At 38.4% G+C, this 16,086-nt stretch overlaps 1 protein-coding gene across 3 annotated transcripts in view; it reads right to left on the bottom strand.

Annotated features, from left to right (window-relative positions):
• Positions 1 to 16,086, bottom strand: part of LOC111142429 (protein tyrosine phosphatase, non-receptor type 2) — an 80,638-nt gene that overhangs the window by 37,380 nt on the left and 27,172 nt on the right. For all 3 annotated transcript variants that reach the window (XM_022495548.1, XM_022495547.1, XM_022495549.1), the window contains exon 3: positions 380 to 480. In XM_022495548.1, the coding sequence (XP_022351256.1) occupies positions 380 to 480 (101 nt within the window). The remainder of the gene's footprint in view (positions 1 to 379; positions 481 to 16,086) is intronic.

The following is a 16,086-nucleotide window of genomic DNA, read 5'->3' as shown; positions in this document are numbered from 1 at the left end:
ATTCTCTGAAAACGTATGCCAGAGAAAGGGGTTGAGAAGGGCTTTTGGTTATGATAGAGATTATGTGAAGAGAACTTAACAAAACATTAACAAACATTTTGTATCAGTATAAAGCAAGGAAGATAATTTGCCTTAAAAGAACTAGTGTAAGCCATTCATTAAAGAAATTTCCTTTTTATAAATAACTTTAATTTCATGTTCACGTACATACCTGCAAAACACCGAGGTATCTACATTTTACTACATAATGACAGAAAAAACTGAAATGGCATTTCATTTCCAAAAGAAGTAAAGACATCCTTTTAGCTATGTTTCAAAGCAGACCAACCACGGTAACTGCACTGCAAGGCATTTGCTTGACATCCATCCCATCACTTGCCTGTGTTAAGATGTAACTCCTTTGCGCCTCTTCTATATCAACTAAACTGGCATTTATATAATCATTTTCAGCATTTTGCAGCTTAACACGACTGTGATCATCTGAAACAGAGAATGATAAGCATAATTGTCATTTCAAACTTCTCACTTCTTTTTTACTTTAATAGTAATGTTCTGGGTACTTTTAAAATGAAAGAAGAAACAAAGAAAAATAAACTAGTACCACAGGAGAGTTGAGTCAAGTCCTAAATTATTCTCTTTTATATGAAGGAAGTATAAAAATGAAACTTGTTGTTCGTTACTGTGGTACTGGAAATGCTTTTGTTTGTAGTAGGTTAGCTACTGTAACAGAAAAATTAACCAAAGAGTAAAATATAGTAAAAGGAATAAAGCACCTACCGTCCTAAAAGTAAAAGATTCATTTAGAGTCTTGGTGCCTAAGAACTGATAGGTCTACCTACAAAAAAATCCAAAATGGCCTCAGATAGAGAAGACTGGATTTCCATGGTAGCTACTGTTCATCTTCTTCATTCAACTGATCTGCATTCAACTATATTAAATAATTTTCAGTACTTAATTGTATGTAAATTAAGTGTTAAAGATTTTAAAATACAGACGGAATTACTCTAATTCTTTTTCTTTCTTTCTTCTTCTTCTTTTTTTTTTTTTTTTAAAGTAGGCCCCATGCCTACTATGGGGCTTGAATTCACAAACCCAAGATTAAGAGTTGCATGCTCTACTGACTGGGACAGCCAGGCGACCTGGAATATTCTAATTCTTTACAGGACAACACAACAGATAAATAGATCTAGTTTAGATATATTTCTAGCGTTTAAAAGTAAAAATATCACCATCTTCAACAACATGGATGACCCTACAGGGTATTATACCAATTGAAGTAAGTCAGGCAAAAAAAGAAAAAAAAAAATGACTTCACTTATATGTGGAATCTTAAAAAATAAAACAAAAAACAAACACAGATGCATAAACCCAGAGAACAAAACCAGTGGCTGTCAGAGAGTAGGAGGGTGGGAAGATGAGCAAAACAGGCGAAGGGGATTAAGAGTTACAAACTTCTGGTTATGGGGCGCCTGGGTGGCTCAGTGGGTTAAAGCCTCTGCTTTCAGCTCAGGTCATGATCCCAGGGTCCTGGGATTGAGCCCCACATCGGGCTCTCTGCTCAGCAAGGAGCTGCTTTCCTTCCTCTCTCTCTGCCTGCCTCTCTGCCTACTTGTGATCTCTGTCAAATAAATTAAAACAAAACAAAACAAAACAAAAAACAAACTTCTGGTTGTAAGTAAATTCCCTGCATGAAAAGTACAGCATAGGGAATATAGTCCATAATATTCTAATAACTTTTCTATGGCGACAGATGGTAATTACACTTATTGTGGTAAGCATTTCAGAATGCATATAGACGCTGAATCATTATATTGTACACCTGAAAATAATATAATATTGTATGTCCTCTACACATCAATTTTTTAAAAACACGCCTCAAAATTAAGAAAATGTCATGAATGCTCATAAAAAAACCCCAAAATACAACCAAAACATTAAGATATGAAGAGTACCTATCAGTAAGAAATGAGAGACCTCTGTTTTTAAAAAGTGAACAAGGACAATACACAAAGACTAATACATTTGAATAACATTCATTAAAGAAATGCAAATTAAAATGAAAAGATAACTTTTTTTTAATTTCAAGATTTTTGGCAAATTTTTTTTTTAAATGATAATTCCCGGTGCTATCAAGGCCATATCTAGCCCCTTAGTAAGCAGTAGATGAAACTATAAGAGAACTTTCAGATGCCTCGTTTAGAGTAACAGGTATAAATCCTTTAAAATCCAAGGTTCCCATTTCTGCGAATGAAACCAACGCATATAGCCAGAGACAGACACAGGGATTAACAGTAACACACAAAAGGGGAAATAACATAAATTTCCAAAATGTACAACAATTACAGTATACATGAAAGATGTATTACTTTAATGGAGCCATTAAAAATCATGCTTTACGGTTAAAAAAAAGTAAAAATCTCACAGATTTAGAATTTATGCTGATTTAAATATGTAGACTACAAAATTTTACCTTGTTATCATTTTGATGAAAAAGGAGACGTTTTCTCAGGGAGAGAAAGTACATGCGTCGTAACACAGTTAACACTGGCTTAGTATCCTAAATACACAACTGTCAGAAGAATGTAACTGAATTATAAACTGAACACACTGGATTTTTAACTCTGGAGAATACCTTCAATTTAAACTGCTTTCCTGAAGGAAATTTATACTAAATATCCTTTTTCTCCCCACTTTTTAAACTTAAAATAAAACCTGTTTACATTATCTCCATATGAAAGAAAATGGTAAATGGCTACAGTTTCACACATCAATTTACCTGAGATGTTTCTGCTGGACTGAACCCAAGACCTCTGTAAATATTACATGTCATTTGCCAACAGGAAAAACTAAGATCTTGTTATAGTAAATCACTTATACTAGTGTTCTCGGAAAGATGATGTCAGCAAGCATTTTTTTTTTTTTAAACAGTCACTTTTTTTTTTTTAACAGCTTAATCACCCTTTAACAGTTAAATTACAGGAGCTGGTAAAAAGGTCAGCTACCTAATTAGCAAAACAAAGACCATATATCTCCTAGATAACACTAGATAAAGCAGGAGAATGTCCCCTTGTAGAATGCCACACCATCCCTAAAATTCGTGTTCCACTAGAATAGAATACCAAAGGAATGTATTTCCTCATGTTGTAATCACAGAAAGAACCCAAACCCCAAAGGTTAATCCTATCTATTGCACAAGTGAAAAAAGCAATTTGGCCAACAGAAGCAAGAATCCATAAAAACCGGGAAAGTTCCTCTCCAGGGCGCTGGAAATGAAGTTATCTTGCAGGTGGCCATCTGAAGTTCTGCAGAGAAGGAACCCAGAGAAAGACCTTTGGCAGTTTATACCCTGCCCTCAGGACCTTGAACTAGAATTCAGTTTTTTCCCCTCTAGCTTTAAAATCTACACCAGCAGTCACTCCAATACATTGAAAACACTGAATCACACAGTGGTAAAAGCACAAATACATTTCCTGGAGCCCCAGGGTCTGACCAAAGGGAGCAGAGTGCTACCTAAAAGTCACCCAGGGTCCTGCAGAGTCTGGCCCCAAATGGTGGCCTTGCTTCCCTCTCACATTTATTTATACAGTCAACAAAAGCAAAGGAACACTGACAATTTTCTCAGGAAAAAATTTTTAAATTTTGCCAGCAGATTAAGACCAAAAAATGAAGGTACTCCTTGGGAAAACTCTCTAGCTACTTAGAACTGGCTACAGATGTTGGTTGAACCTATATTTTCATCTCACGACTAATTAGAAACAAAACTCTGTAATTCACCTACATTATCAGAAATTTATTTTAATTCTTCTGCTTTATTAAGAAGATTAATAAAAACTTTAAAGCATATTTAACATTCTGATTCCATAGGGGAAAAAAGAGAGTTTCTAGTGTTAACTAAAATATATCATGTTAAAACTATCTACAAAGATAGTAACTTAGTAACTATACAGTACATTTCAGGAAGTGAAACTATCAAAGCCTTTTTATGAGATTGTGACTTTATGATTTATATTCTCTAGCAAAGATAACAGACAATGGATTGTCTCCAATTAGGAATCATCACTTCATTTATGGCTTAAAATATCTGTGAGAGCAGACACAGGTCCCCTCACAACCTGGGAGTCAAACGTCCCCTTTCTCCCTGCCCTATTACTATCAATCAGTCCAAAACCTGTGAAGTGTTCATTTCAAAACAGAGTTCTGACTTCTGAATTAGTATAAAATAAAAATAAAAACACTAGAAAGTTAAATGCTTTCTCCTCTGCCAGAGTTTATTCTGCCCAGAAACCTCTGAAATGAGATTATTAAAGAGTCCTATAACCCCTGGGCTCTGAGTATTAAGCCCCAAAGACCCCAGTACTTTACTATCATTCTAAGTAAGGATATGGTTATCTCCCTATTTCCTTTTTTTTTTTTGGAAGATTTTATTTATTTGACAGACAGAGATCACAAGTAGGCAGAGAGGCAGGCAAGAGAGAGAGGAAGGGAAGCAGGCTCCCTGCCGAGCAGAGAGCCCGATGATGCGGGGCTCCATCCCAGGACCCTGAGATCAAGACCTGAGCTGAAGGCAGAGGCTTAACCCACTGAGCCACCCAGGCGCCCCCCTCTTTCCTATTTTTAAAAAAATCCAGAAAAGGGAGAAAAATGAAGACAGTTCAAACTACACTACATGAGATACCCAAAAGTAATCACAGGAAATCTTATTTCTCAACATCTAATACTACCAAAAGCTAAACTATCAAGAATGTATATATGTACATATATATATTTTTTTTAATGGGGGCACATCTGTTCTTAATTCTTGTCACCAAGTGAATGAAGAAATGCAATATCCAATAGAATTGTAGCTTGTAAATTGGATAAACATTGAGCAAACTTCTGATGAATATTCCCTTCACCTCCCACCCTCAAACAGTATGTTTTCTGAGAAATGGTTTCATCTGTCAAGAAATGACGCTCTAGTTGTGGCCTGAGCTGACAATACAGATTAGCTTCCTCTTTCAATAATGTCACAATAAGCCTTTTTTTTTTTTTTTTTAAATCACCCCCTGCCCCCTTCACTGGTTCACCTTTTATCGTTATTGTAAAAAGATCTCCTTTTTGAAAAGTCTTCCAGGTCAAATAGGAAAAAGGATTCACACTCATAACCATCCTCCTAGGTTATACCAAGGCAGAGATAAACAATCATAATCATCAACTGGGCAAGGAGAAGACCAGTTCCATTAGTACAGCAGTGAAAGACTTTCCCCTTTAATTCTTCTGTTCTCAACCAGAGGGAAACCATAAGTTTTCAAAGACTAATGTCTATATTTTATATGTTACCTCCCTGCAAGAATGCAAAGCATTTCATGGATATATTGACCCTCTTTGACTCTGCAAGTTAAATATGTGAGGCATAAATATTATTAATTTTCTCTCTTGAATCAAGCAATGAGCCAAAAGCAAAGCTAGAACTAAAATCCAAGTCACCATACATGCACGACCATAGTAATGAAGAAACACACACCTTAGTAAACACAGAGTATTGACATTTCAATTGTTTCTTTTGAAAATAAAACTCAATTTGATGAATAGTCCCGTTATGAACGACATAACCACCTACAACCACTATAGAATGTATGACACACCTTACAAAATTTCTGCAACAATCCTCACAACCCTATGAAGTTGACATTATCATGCTCATTTTACTGACACTCGGAACATCAAGTCATTACCATACACACACTAGAGAAGCACAAGAGGAAATTCAAACTAGGTTGTATGACTTAAGAGACTACATATTTCCCACACTACATTGTCTGGTATGTCCAAGTTGGCTAACAACTTCCATCTTCATCTGTCACACAAACCTCTTTCATGAAGACCTAGTCTATGCTCTAAACAGCCTCTCTGAGGAAACCCCCACCGTAAAGGTCCCTTCTTCACATTTAAATCCTTCAACAACTTTATATACAATTTTCATTGTATGTATCATCAAATGTATTTTAGAAGCCAGGCAACAATGACATAAAAATAACACATAATTTATTTAAAGCTTTTTAAAAGAAAAAATTCTAGAAGTGCTTGGGTGGCTCAGTTGGTTGCATAACCGACTCTTGATCTCAGCTCAGGTCTTGATCTCAGGGTCATGAGTTCATGCCCCACACTGAGCTTAAAAATTTTTTTAAAAATTAAATATTACTTAAAAAATTAAAAATTAGAAAAAAGAAAAAAAATTCTACTAAGTAGTAATTCTTAGTACCACCTTTATTGGACTATGTATTGTGAAAGAAAGGTGACCAATTGATGCCTGAGGAGGCTGAGGGAGATGGGCAGGCTTCATTACAAAGATGAAGGAGCATATACACACAAAGGAGTAAAAGGGACTGGTATATCATGAAGGACCAAAAACTGAAAAAGCCTGAAGAAGTCCCAAAATATGCTGAGGCCAGACTCTGAAGAGGCCTGTGTGCTGTGCTCCAGGCACAGGCTACCTCAATGAAGCTCTCTAGAGGACTGACACAAGCACATTCGATTCCAAGAAAATAACTACCAGCAATGGGGAGCATAGACTGCAATAAAAGGAAGACAACTTAACACACTGAGGCACTAACAGTTTAATCAAAGAGACGAGGACAGAACCAAACAGTGGCAGAAATGCAGAGAGTTACAAGGAAGCATGTCCCAGGTATAAACCGTCACCAACTTGCGAACCAAGCAGGTGTTGTTCTAGAAACATTCAGAAGGCTCAATCTTTTTCAAACTCTAGGTTGACTATCTGTGATTTCAATCTCTTTCAGTCCGTCAAGATTTTCAGTTCCTAAACTTGCTAGGACACAATGTTGCTAGGACTCAATCAGAGTAAATCCGGCTTTCACACATCTCCAAATTGAAAATAGATCTTTAATCTATTCCTAAGAGTCTATGCAATGAAAAGCACACCTGGGAAGTATCCTTTAAAAATATGTAAAATCAATTAATCCATTAACGTACTTTGGAACATGGACATATTTCCTCTTTAATAGTTTGTATAAAATGAGACATACCAAATTTCAATTTATCAGTAAGCACCTCACCATTTTCCTTGAAACTCAGAATCTTTCCTTTAAGAAAAGACAGAGCCTAAAACATGGAGGGTAGAGGGAGTTGGGGGAAAAGTACTTTCCCTACAACCAGAAGTCCATGGGATACCACAGAAACAAAACAGACCAAATATTTATTATAATATTTCTACATTGGAGGACTGTCCTAAGTACTACTGAGGACCCACCATACCCTTGTGGAGCTTACCTTCTCAGAGAGGGAGATAGCAATAAGCAAAACCACCAAGTAAATCATATTTTACACAGTAACAAATGCTATGAGGGGAAAAAGTAGTGTGAAGGGGAATAGTCATGATGGGAGTGGGACAGGATGCAATTCTAAATAGGGTGGGCAGGGTGGGCCTCACCGAGACAGTGACATTTAAGCAAAGACTTGGAGGAGGTCAATCATATGACTATTTTGGTTAAGAGTGTTCCAAGCAGGGCGCCTGGGTGGCTCAGTCGGTTAAGCCGCTGCCTTCGGCTCAGGTCATGATCTCAGGGTCCTGGGATCGAGTCCCACATCGGGCTCTCTGCTCAACAAGAAGCCTGCTTCCTCCTCTCTCTCTCTCTCTGCCTGCCTCTCCGTCTACTTGTGATCTCTCTCTGTCAAATTAATAAATAAAAATTAAAAAAAAAATCTTAAAAAAAAAAAAAAAGAGTGTTCCAAGCACAGAGTAAATACCTTAAGGTGGGTGTGTCTGAGGGACACAAAGAATGGAGCTTGAGCTAGGCAAACAAAGGGAAGAGAAGCAGCCAGCAGTTTCGGTTCAGAGAATCAAGAAAATCTGTATTGATTCATTCGTCTCAACCTCATAAATTCAACACAGAGAAAAAGAGTTTGTACTTCCATCTTTTTAATGTTTACCTGGAAGAGTGTCCTAAACAATTTAGGTTGGCAAGTGTTCAAGCACTGTTGATACAATAAATTCCAGAAAATTTTCATATTCAAATTATTAAACTATGGTAGACTTTTGTTAGAATGACAAATCACTATTTTTTTCTAAAAGACTTTATTTATTTGAGAGAGAGAGAGAGGGTGAGCAGCGGGGAGGGAGAGGGAAAAGCGGACTCCCCAGTGAGCAGGGAGCCTTATGCAGGCTCAATCCCAGGACCCTGAGCCAAAGGCAGACACTTAACCAGCCGAGCCACCCAGGCGCCCCGAAAGACAAATCACTACTAAACCATTCTGAAACCAATACGGGAGATGAGATTATGTTAACTGACTAGAAAAGTGACCTAATTCAGCAAAAAGAAAGAGCTCAGACACCTCTAGAGCTTTTCACTGTAGATACCTGGAACTCCGGCACAGAGAAAAGAAAGCTGGTGAGGGAAGACTAAGGAGCCTAAAAATGTAGATTCCAGTGTCTGTCCTGGCTCTAACAGCCTGGGTGACCACAGACACAGCTGTGATTTATATAAAAAAGAGTAACCTGATCCTGGAGAAACAAGATTAGCATCCAAGTTAGTGAGACACTACACCCTGTGATAACCCGTGGTCACTAGTCCCAGTTTTCTTTTAAGATGAGCTGGCTAGACTAGACCAACCCTTCTTAATTATTTTTAATGAATGACCCTCACTTAATATCCTAAAAGCACCTAATACAAAGCTCTTTGAAAAGTCCTATTTCATCTTAAAAATGCACAGGAACTTAAGAATTCTACTTCATTATGCATCTGTACTTTAACATATAAGCAACCACACTTCCTTTCCCCACTTTCTGAGTATAAGCAATGGTCCTGAAAGATGTGCCATGTTTCTCCAGGACATTACTCCAGTGCCCTCCCTGCGTACTTCTGCTCTGTCCTCCAGTCCCTGGGGTTAAGCAGTCTACAGCAGAGCTGCCCAAGTGACCAGCTATGGCTACAGTAGGGACCCTCTGTTAGAAGGCTAGTGATATGGCAAGATACTGACCCACTTGGGCCATGGGGCAGCAGCAGCAGCAACACACACACTCGCAGTCACCTTCAGCCTTCTGTTAGAGTGATGTGCTCTATAGCCTGGGACCCTGTCATGTTCACCATGTCCTCCCACTGCCTGGCATAGTACCCTCACCAAGTACCCCATTCAAGAAGCACCAAATTCAGAAACCTGGAAAGACAGTGGTATAACCCAGACTATACTTCAATTTCCTGTTTTACAGGTACCCATCTGTGTGGGTGTGTACAGTTCTAGGCCATTCGATCACATATGGAGGTTGTGTAACCACCACCACCACCAAGACACAGTCCTGTTCCATTATCACAAAGATCCTCTGTGCAACCCCTGTAGAGTCACACTCTCCACCAACCCTGTCCCTAACCCATTAATCTGTTCTCCATCTCTATAATCTTATCATTTCAAGAATCCTGTAAAAATGGAATCATACAATATGTAACCCTTGAGACTGGATTTTTTGACTCAGCATGAGTCCTCTGAGACCCACCTGACTTGCTGCATGTTATCAATAGCTCATTTGTTCTTACTGCGGAGTAGTATGCCATGGTATGAACACACCCGTCTGCTAACCACTTCACTCACTGATGGACATTTGGGCTGTTTCCAATTTGGAGCTATTACAAGGAAAGCTGCTATGCACATTTCATGAATGCATTTCTGTATGGACAGAAGGTCACAATTCTCTGGGATAAATGCCCAGGAGGGCAATGGCTGGGTTATATAAGGTATCTTTAGCTTTTCAAGAAACTGACAATTTTCCAAAGTGGCCATAGAGTTTCTCACTAGCCTTACAGGAGATCTGGTTTCTGTATTCTGTATTCTTGGAATTGTGGCCAATTATTCCCATTATTTCAGCTGTTCCAGTGGGTATGTAGCGATCCCTCGCCAACATGGTTTTAATTTTCATTTCCCTAATGGTTAATAATGTTTCCCTAACAGTTAATGATACTTCCCTAACAGTTAATGATGTTTTTCATATGCTTATGTACTTATCTGCCATCTGTGTTCATAATCTTTTGCCCATTTCCTAATTGTGGACTTCTAGTTAACCACAGTAGAGCCATCCAAATCATAAAATTAGAGACGCCTGGGTGGCGCAGCTGGTTAAGCATCTGCCTTCGGGTTATGATCCTGGGGTCCTGGGATCAAGTCCTGCATGGGGCTCCTTGCTCAGTGGTGAGTCTGCTTCTCCCTCTGCCTGCTGCTCCCCCTGCTTGTGTGCACTCTCTCTCTGGCAGATAAATAAATAAAATCTTTTAAAAAAAAAATCATAAAATTAGTAGTGATACTTTACTAACTGCCATATAAAACCTTTTTTAAAAAAGGATCCAATACAGGATCACGTTTCACTTTTTTTTTTTTTTAAGATTTTATTTATTTATTTGATAGAGATTACAAGTAGGCAGAGAGGCAGGCAGAGAGAGAGGAGGAAGCAGGTTCCCCGCTGAGCAGAGAGCCCAATGTGGGGCTCGATCCCAGGACCCTGAGACCATGACCTGAGCCGAAGGCAGAGGCTTCAACCTACTGAGCCACCCAGGCGCCCCACGTTTCACTTTTTTTTAAAAGATTTTATTTACTGAGAGAGAGCACACACATGTATGCATTGGGGAAGGGGCAGAGGGAGCGTTCTGTACTCACTGCACTCTGTAAGGCAGTTCAGGATTTCAATGTGATGTGTCCCCTTATTGGTCATGATTACTTGTTTAAGGTTGTGTCTGCCAAACTTCTCTGCACAGTTAAAACTCCCCTCTTACATTAATCAGTATTTTATAAGGGCTTTAAGATTATGTAAATTTTTTGTTCCTCATCAAAGTTGCACCCACCAGGTTTACCATCTATTTCAACATTTATTACTTGCCATCCTACACTAAGGCAGATCTTTCCTTTCTCCCCATTTATTTTTTTTAAAGATTTTATTTCTTTATTTGACAGAGAGAGATCACAAATAGGCAGAGAGGTAGACAGAGAGAGAAAGGGAGAAGCGGGCTCCCTTCCCAGGACAGAGTCCGATGTGGGGCTAGATCCCAGGACCCTGAGATCATGATCTGAGCCAAAGGCAGAGGCTTAACCCACTGAGCCACCCAGGTGCCACCCCTTCTCCCCATTTATTAATTCATATTTCTTTGTAAGAGTGTAAACCCATGGATTCCTATTTTATTCAGCAGGTTATAATTATTGTTTCTTTCGAATGCTCAAATCACCCCCAGATTTGGCGCATGGGCTTCACGATGGTTTCTGTGTCCTTTTGACATAGCTTCATCATTTCTTTAACATCCTTACCTTCTGGGACTACAAGAAACATTCCAGGCTACTCTTAATACTTTCCCTGCCCTAGCCCTAGAGTCAGACATTTCTTCAAGAAGCCCTTTTCCTCTTAGTGGAGAATGAAATTTAGATACCAAAAGCTAGGCAAGCCCAACGCCAAGAGGTTATCATTGTTCCCAAGACTTCCCAGTGGCCAGGGTTAGGAAATATAAGCATGCACACACACATCTACATTTCTAGGTATCTGTATATCCATATTCACTGAAAATCACGAGTTCATACGATGATTCACTAATTCTAATCTAACCTCACAGGGTTCACTCCACCTTTCCTTCGTTCTTCAAACATGCCCCCTCACCCCCCACCAAGTATGCTTTCCCCCTTATTTACATGCCTTCCACCTGCTGGTCCCCAACCCCAAGGGCTTGTAGACTGAATTATTCAGAGGAGAGAGGGGAGGCTTAATGATGTCTTTAATACTACCTTTACTATCCTACTATTAGAGATAACAAAAACTATATATAATTTTTTAAATATCAATAATGCCCTAACTGAAACATGTAAAATAAATGGAAAGTAGTTTATAAAAGATAGTATCTATTTTAATATACATAAATAGTTGAGTAGAAATACATCAGAAGAAAAAAAGCTGCCACAAATTTCAAAGTCTTAATAACGAGAAAACCTTTTAGTAAAAAAACTGATAACAGAATAGATTTGAGAATGTGAAATGCATTTGGTCTTCATTTTTAAACTTTAGATGGAATAAGGAAGAATGTTAGCAAATATTTACATAAGAGTTATCATAAAATTTAAGTCCTATCTATATTTGCTCTGATTACTATTATACATAACGTTTATCTAAATCTGCACTAAAATGACAAGCAGATTCCTGTCATGTATAAAGGTCTGTTCTAATAATTCAAAGATCTGCTGTCTTATAATTCTGAGACTACTATAGTGTTTCTTCATAATTCTTTGACTTGCCCGCACATTTTCTGGATTATGAAATAAACAGTATCATCTATAATTATGATGGTTTTAAAACATGTCCACAATTCCTTGGTAATTCTTCCATCTAACAGTGGAGCATCAGTCCTCTTCCCTAGAACCTGGACGGCCACTAATGAAAAGAATATGATGGAAGTAAGGAGACTTCTAAGTCTGGGTGGTACAAGGCAATGCAGTTTTCAGCTGGCTCTCTTAGAATGCTCACTCCTGAAACCCAGCTTCTATCTGCATGGAAGTCCAGGTCACAGTCGTGCCCCATGTAGGTGTTCCAGCTGACAGCCCACAAATTAGTGACGAAGGCCTCAAGGTGACTCGAGCCCCAGCTACCATCTGAACTGCAACTGCAGGAAGACCCTGAGCAGAAATCTCCTGAGTCCAACTAACCCCCAGATCTGTAGAGATGATAAATGATTGCTGTTGTTTTAAGCCACTGTTTTGGGGAGGTTTGGTACACAGCACCAGATAAAACAGCAAGCTTTGTTTCTTTTTATTTCTAATCTATATGCTTTTTATTTCTTATTCTTCTTCCTGTAGTGGCTAGGCTCTAAAGCATAATGTTAAGTAGAAGCGGTAACAGTGGGCACCCTTATCTTGTTCTTCATTTTTGTTAAAAAAAAAAAAAAAGAAAAAGAAAAAGAAAAGGTTTATAACATGTTATCATTCAGACTTATGTTATTGTAGGCGTCTCTTAGTTTATACTACAGAAGTTCCCCCTCTCTTTCTAATTTGCTATATGTTTTGCTTTTATTTTATTTTTTTAAAGATTTTATTTATTTATTTGACACAAATAGAGAGAGATCACAAGTAGGCAGAGAGGCAGGCAGAGAGAGGGGAAAGCAGGCTCCCTGCTGAGCAGAGAGCCCGTTGTGGGGCTCAATCCCAGGACCCTGAGATCATGACCTGAGCTGAAGGCAGAGGCTTAACCCACTGAGCCACCCAGGCACCCCTGTGTTTTGTTTTTAATCATGAACAAGCACTGACTTTAAATAATCTTTCTGCCTCTACTGAAATATTCATGACTTTTTCTCCTTTACCTCGTTACTGTGGTGAACCAACATTTTTAAGATTTTATGTTAAAAAAAAAAAAAGATTTTATGTTAAGCCACCCTTATATTTCAAAAATAAACTTACAGACTGCTGTATTCAGTCTGCTAATCTTTACATCTATATTCATGAGAGAGATATGCCTGTAACTTTTATTCTTATTAAACCTTACAGAACTATGAGAGCCAAACCTGCAACAAGCTCACAGAAAGAACTGGGACCTATTCTTAGCACATTAATTTTTATCATTTTTTTTTTATCATTCTGTTTTAATACACTTAAGACAACCTATTTCCTTTTAAGATTTACTTATTTATTTTAGAAAGGGAGTGTGCAAAGGGTCGGGGGGAGAGCAGAGGGAGAGAGAATCCTGAAACAAACTCCCCGCTGAGCACACAGCCTGACCTGGGGCTCAATCCCAGGACCCTGAGATCATGACCTGATCAGAATCAAGAGTCAAACATTAACTGACTTGAGCCACCCAGGTGCCCCAAGACAACTTATTTTCCTTGCATTACTGTTTTTCCTGCTTTATTAAAGTTCTGATAAGTAGTATTTTACATACTGTCACTTTTAAGCATTTTAAAATTTCCTTTATGATTTCTTCTTGACCCATAAATTACTTAGAAATCTTTAAATCTCCAAATTTATGTGACTTTTTATCTTTTTATTAATAATCTATAATTTAATTGCTTTCTGGTCAAAGAACATGGCCCGTAAGACAGCAATTCTTAAACTGTTAAGATTTACTTTACAGCCAAGTTGATGGTCCATTTTTTATAAATAGTCCAAAGTCCAAGAAGAAAATGTATTCTCTAATTGTTGGACTCTATATATTGTTCTTATTAAATTAAGCTTAACTGTGTGGTTAAACCTTTTATTTCTTTGCTAATATTCTGTCTTATTAAAAGGCCATGAACATGGAATTGTCTATTTCTTCCTGTAATTCTATTCAATTTTGCTTAACATATCTTGAGGTTATTTTATTGTTATACAAATATACTTATTATCAAAATCTCAGGGCTAATACTGGCATTTGCACTCAGAGTAGCTATACCATTTGCTGAGGTGTTTGTTTATTTGTTTGTTTTAGGAGGCGGGGAAGCAAAGGAGGTTTGGCAGTTTTCCTTACTTTCCCCTCACCTAGTAACTTTCTATTTTTTTTTTAAAGATTTTATTTATTTATTTGACAGACAGAGATCACAAGTAGGCAGAGAGAGAGATGGGGAAGCAGGCTCCCCGCTGAGCAGAGAGCCCGATGCAGAGCTCGATCCCAGGACCCTGGGATCATGACCTGAACTGAAAGCAGAGGCTTTAACCCACTGAGCCACCCAGGCGCCCCGTAACTTTCTATTTTTTAAAAAAGATTTTATTCATTTATTTATTTGAGAGAGAATGATGTAAGGAGACTGTTTAAAAACACAGATTTCCAGGCCTACTGAATCAAAATCTAGAAAAAATCTGGGACTCATAAAGAAGTAATTTATGTTCCGTTCCCCTTTACCTCACTGGTTTCCATGTTTCCTCTCAGAAGCTATTCCTAACACCTTAGGCACAGCTCCACCAACATACACGGTCCTATCTCATGATACATACAGCACAACAGGTCTGCATCTCCCTCCCTATACTGTGAATTATTGTGGGCAGGATACATATATTCGTGGTATTCTCAGTGCATAGCACAGTCAGTCAGCTGTGTAGCTGGTTTTCAATACATGTTTTCTGAACCAAACCAAATGTAGAGTATTATGTATGGAAATACATTTTTAAATTTTATAATGACTGACAGTAAGGAAACATATATTTGCATAATCCAGGGAGTGTTTTTTTTTTAAGATTTTATTTATTTATTTGACAGACAGATCACAAGTAGGCAGAGAGGCAGGCAGAGAGAGAGAGAAGGAAGCAGGCTCCCCACTGAGCAGAGAGCCTGATGTGGGGCTTGATCCCAGGACCCTGAGATCATGACCTGGGCTGAAGGCAGAGGGTTTAACCCACTGAGCCACCCAGGCGCCCCTCAGGGAGTGTTTTAAATAAAACATACATTCCTGGGCCCGTTTATATTTAATGAGTCGTCACCTCTATGACCTCCTCCACTGTGTGAGAATAACACCCAAGGTGAAGTGGTGGTGAAGATATTTGGAAGAGGTTTTTGACTAATGTGGGTCAGAAAGGGGAAGATGTTCCAAAAAGGGAATGATATATTCAAAGACACAGAGTTACCAGTAACTAGTCACACTGGGGGGTGCCTGGCTGCCTCAGTCGGTGGAGCATGTGATACTTGATCTCCTAGTTGTGAGTTCAATCAAGCCCCATACTGGGTGTAGGGATTACTTAAAAATAAAATCGAAAAAAAATCTTAGGAACTGGTCACATTGGGAGAACTCTGTGTGTTTCAGTTTGAACAAAATCAGTAATTTGTAAGTAGGGCATCTGGGTTGCTCAGTAGGGGTTAAGTGTCTGCCTTTGGCTCAGGCCATGATCCCAGGGTCCTGGGATGAGTCCAACATTGGGCTCCTTGCTCAGCAGGGAGCCTGCTACTCCTTCTGCCTGCCACTCCCCCAGCTTGTGCCCACTTTCTCTCTCTGACAAATAAATAAATAAAATCTTTAATAATAATAATAATAATTATTATTATTATTGTGAGAAAATGGCTAGAAAAATCTAGAGGTATGTGAAGGTTTGATCTCCAAAAGGTCTTGTATGATAATGCTACAAAAGCAATTTCTCATAAAACTCATGGAATGCTACTGGAGAGTGGAAAAC

The sequence above is a fragment of the Enhydra lutris genome, unplaced genomic scaffold, assembly GCF_002288905.1.
Source record: "Enhydra lutris kenyoni isolate GAN:26980312 unplaced genomic scaffold, ASM228890v2 scaffoldscaffold8, whole genome shotgun sequence".
NCBI lineage: Eukaryota > Metazoa > Chordata > Mammalia > Carnivora > Mustelidae > Enhydra > Enhydra lutris.
Note: the sequence above shows the minus strand (reverse complement) of the source record. Positions and strands in the feature narration are given on the sequence as shown.